This window comes from Lupinus angustifolius, chromosome LG10 (assembly GCF_001865875.1).
Source record: "Lupinus angustifolius cultivar Tanjil chromosome LG10, LupAngTanjil_v1.0, whole genome shotgun sequence".
Classification (NCBI taxonomy): Eukaryota; Viridiplantae; Streptophyta; class Magnoliopsida; order Fabales; family Fabaceae; genus Lupinus; species Lupinus angustifolius.
Genome location: NC_032018.1, coordinates 10,840,474 through 10,843,034, shown reverse-complemented (window position 1 = coordinate 10,843,034; position 2,561 = coordinate 10,840,474). Strand labels below are relative to the sequence as shown.

Below are 2,561 nucleotides of genomic sequence, written 5' to 3'. Positions count from 1 at the left end.
AAGAACAAACCGAAAATGAGAAATGAAGAAGGGGTGAAACCCTAGCAGAGCAAAAAGAGGGAAAACCGAAAATGACTTTGTGTTTCAAAATGAGGCAAAATGAAGTGTGTGTGTTTGGAGTGGGGAATCCGAATTTAACCCCTCCAACACACATAAACCGAATTGGGCCTAAATAATGGGCCCAAAACCAAATTACAATAAAACTAACTCCTAAATTAAAAATACAATCTTCACTTAAACACATATCCTCGACTTCCATAATGCCCAAAATGCCATTGGTGCCAAATGTGATCTGAAAATGATAATAGATTTAATCAGGCCAAATAATCCCAAATTAACTCATTTTAGGAATATTAGTCCAATAAAGTCTAAAACACTAAACTATGTGAAACAAAGTCAATTAGGCACCAAGAATCATCAATCATGCTAAATTAAGTTTATGAATAGTGTGTAATATATTGCTCATCAATAGATGCAGACTCTATGAAGAGAGCGTCGAGGCGAGGAATGCGACACTGGAGAGAGTGTCGTACAACCTGCAAGTTCCTACGGTCCTCAGAGGAACTCTGGACAAGGGTATGGAAGGGGAAGATCCTTCAACCGCAACCAGAAACCTTACGCTTCATCCTCTGGGAGTAAACCGAGTAATATCAAGCCTTACAACAATAAGGACTTCCAACTGGGGAACACTAATAACAGCACTAGCAACAACAACAGTCGAGTGAGTCCGTCGGGTGGGAACAATAACAACCCCACACACCCCTGGTGTTCAAAGTGCAACAAAAGGCACTATGGTTTCAAGTGCACAGTGTGCTTTCACTATAACCAACCGGGTCATATCAGGTCGATGTGCCCACAGCGGATAAAGGAAGAAGTGAACACGGTACAAGCGGCAAGACCAAATGCCAATGGCAAGGTATTCACCATGAGCGGAGCTGAGATTGAGGCGAGTGAGGACCTCGTATAAGGTACAGGTCGTACGAATGAGATTTCTTTATCTGTGCTGTTCGATTTGGGTGGGACCCATTCGTTCTTATCCACGGATGTTGTCAATCATTTAGCTTTGTCTATAGGAATGGACTGTTTATCTAGGAACCGTATGATATTAAGCTGCTTTAATAAGACAGTAGTGTTTAGTGATCCTAAAGAATCCCTTGAAACCGATTAGATCTAGTTAAAGAATACGCTAAATTTTGAGACTATGCCAGAGAGAATTGGTGTTCGAAGTGCGAAAACCCTACGAGGAAAGAAGATTACCTTGGTTAAGGTTATTTGGAGTCAAGTAAATGGAGAAGATACGACGTGGGAGGTCGATTAAGCCCTAAACAAATCCTATCCCTACCTTTTTGTTTAAGAGATATGTTCTATTTTCGAGGACGAAAATATTTTTAGGGGGGGAGGATTGTAACACCGCGAATTTTACTACCTTGAAAATATAAGTTTTTATTAATATTTTTATTATTTCTATTTTCAAAAATGAATTTATGGGAATAATCGGTAAGGAATTTGGCTAGGGCATAGTTGAGTTTTAGCTTTGTTTGATTATTTCCTATTTTGTGTTAGAGTTTCTGGGAATTTTCGGTAAAGAATTAGACGAAACTCTAGTTGAGTTTTAGTCTTGTAATTATATTTCCAATTTAGTGGTAATTTTTTATGATTTTCGGAGACAGTCAGTTTCGGACCGCTGTCGCGGCCGAATCTCACCCGGTACGGCCCAAAAAGTGGTTTTTGAGTTCCGTAACTCGGAATCAAATTCCGATCATGCCATTGGCTTCATAATTTCATTTCGAGTCAATATACACCCTGAGTACACCCATACCTATTTTCTAAATATTTTCACTCAGAATGCCGAAATCCGAAATTCTAATCGGATATTAAAATTGGGCGATTTATAATATCCGATCGAGTATTGGCCGATAATACTCGAGCATGTTTTTATGGCACGTGTCCGCGAAGTGGTCATTTCGCGTTGGTGATGTGAAATTTGCTTTTCCATAAAGCAAACCTCACATCACTCACTCAAATATCTTATAAAATCATCATTAGCCACCCTAGGAGATTTTTTGATTATTTCCTAGAGAGAAATCTAATTTCCCTTCTCTCCTTAAGCCTCCACACTTCACACTTCACTCTCACACTCTTTCATTTTCAAAATTTACAAAGAGAAGGTAAATTCTATCTTCATCTTTTTCTCTCATTTTTCATTTGCTTCTTCCATCTTCAATCCTTGATCTCTCAACATTCAACCAATGGATGTTGATGAGATTTAAGTATGTTTTTCATGAGCATGTCAAGAACATATTCAACCGTTGAAATTTTCTAAAATGCTTTCTAACTCATTTTCTCCTCCAAACCGAAAATGGTGATGTTCTTGAACTTATGAAAATATTTTGTTGAAACCATGAACAACTTGTGTTCATGGAGTTGTTATAATGTTTTATTACATGTATTTTGTTGTTTTAGCCAAAGGGGATGATGATGAAATCAAAGGAACCTTTAGGAAGTGTTTTGGAAAAATGAGAATGTATGTATTTCTATTTGTTTTTAGCCTTAAACCATGG

At 37.9% G+C, this 2,561-nt stretch overlaps 1 protein-coding gene across 1 annotated transcript in view; it reads left to right on the top strand.

The window, feature by feature from the left end:
* The window catches only part of LOC109358015 (ELMO domain-containing protein C-like), a 12,864-nt gene continuing 11,150 nt past the window's right edge, over positions 848-2,561 (top strand). Inside the window, exon 1 of the mRNA XM_019602080.1 lies at positions 848-961. Coding sequence (XP_019457625.1) covers positions 848-961 — 114 coding nt within the window. The remainder of the gene's footprint in view (positions 962-2,561) is intronic.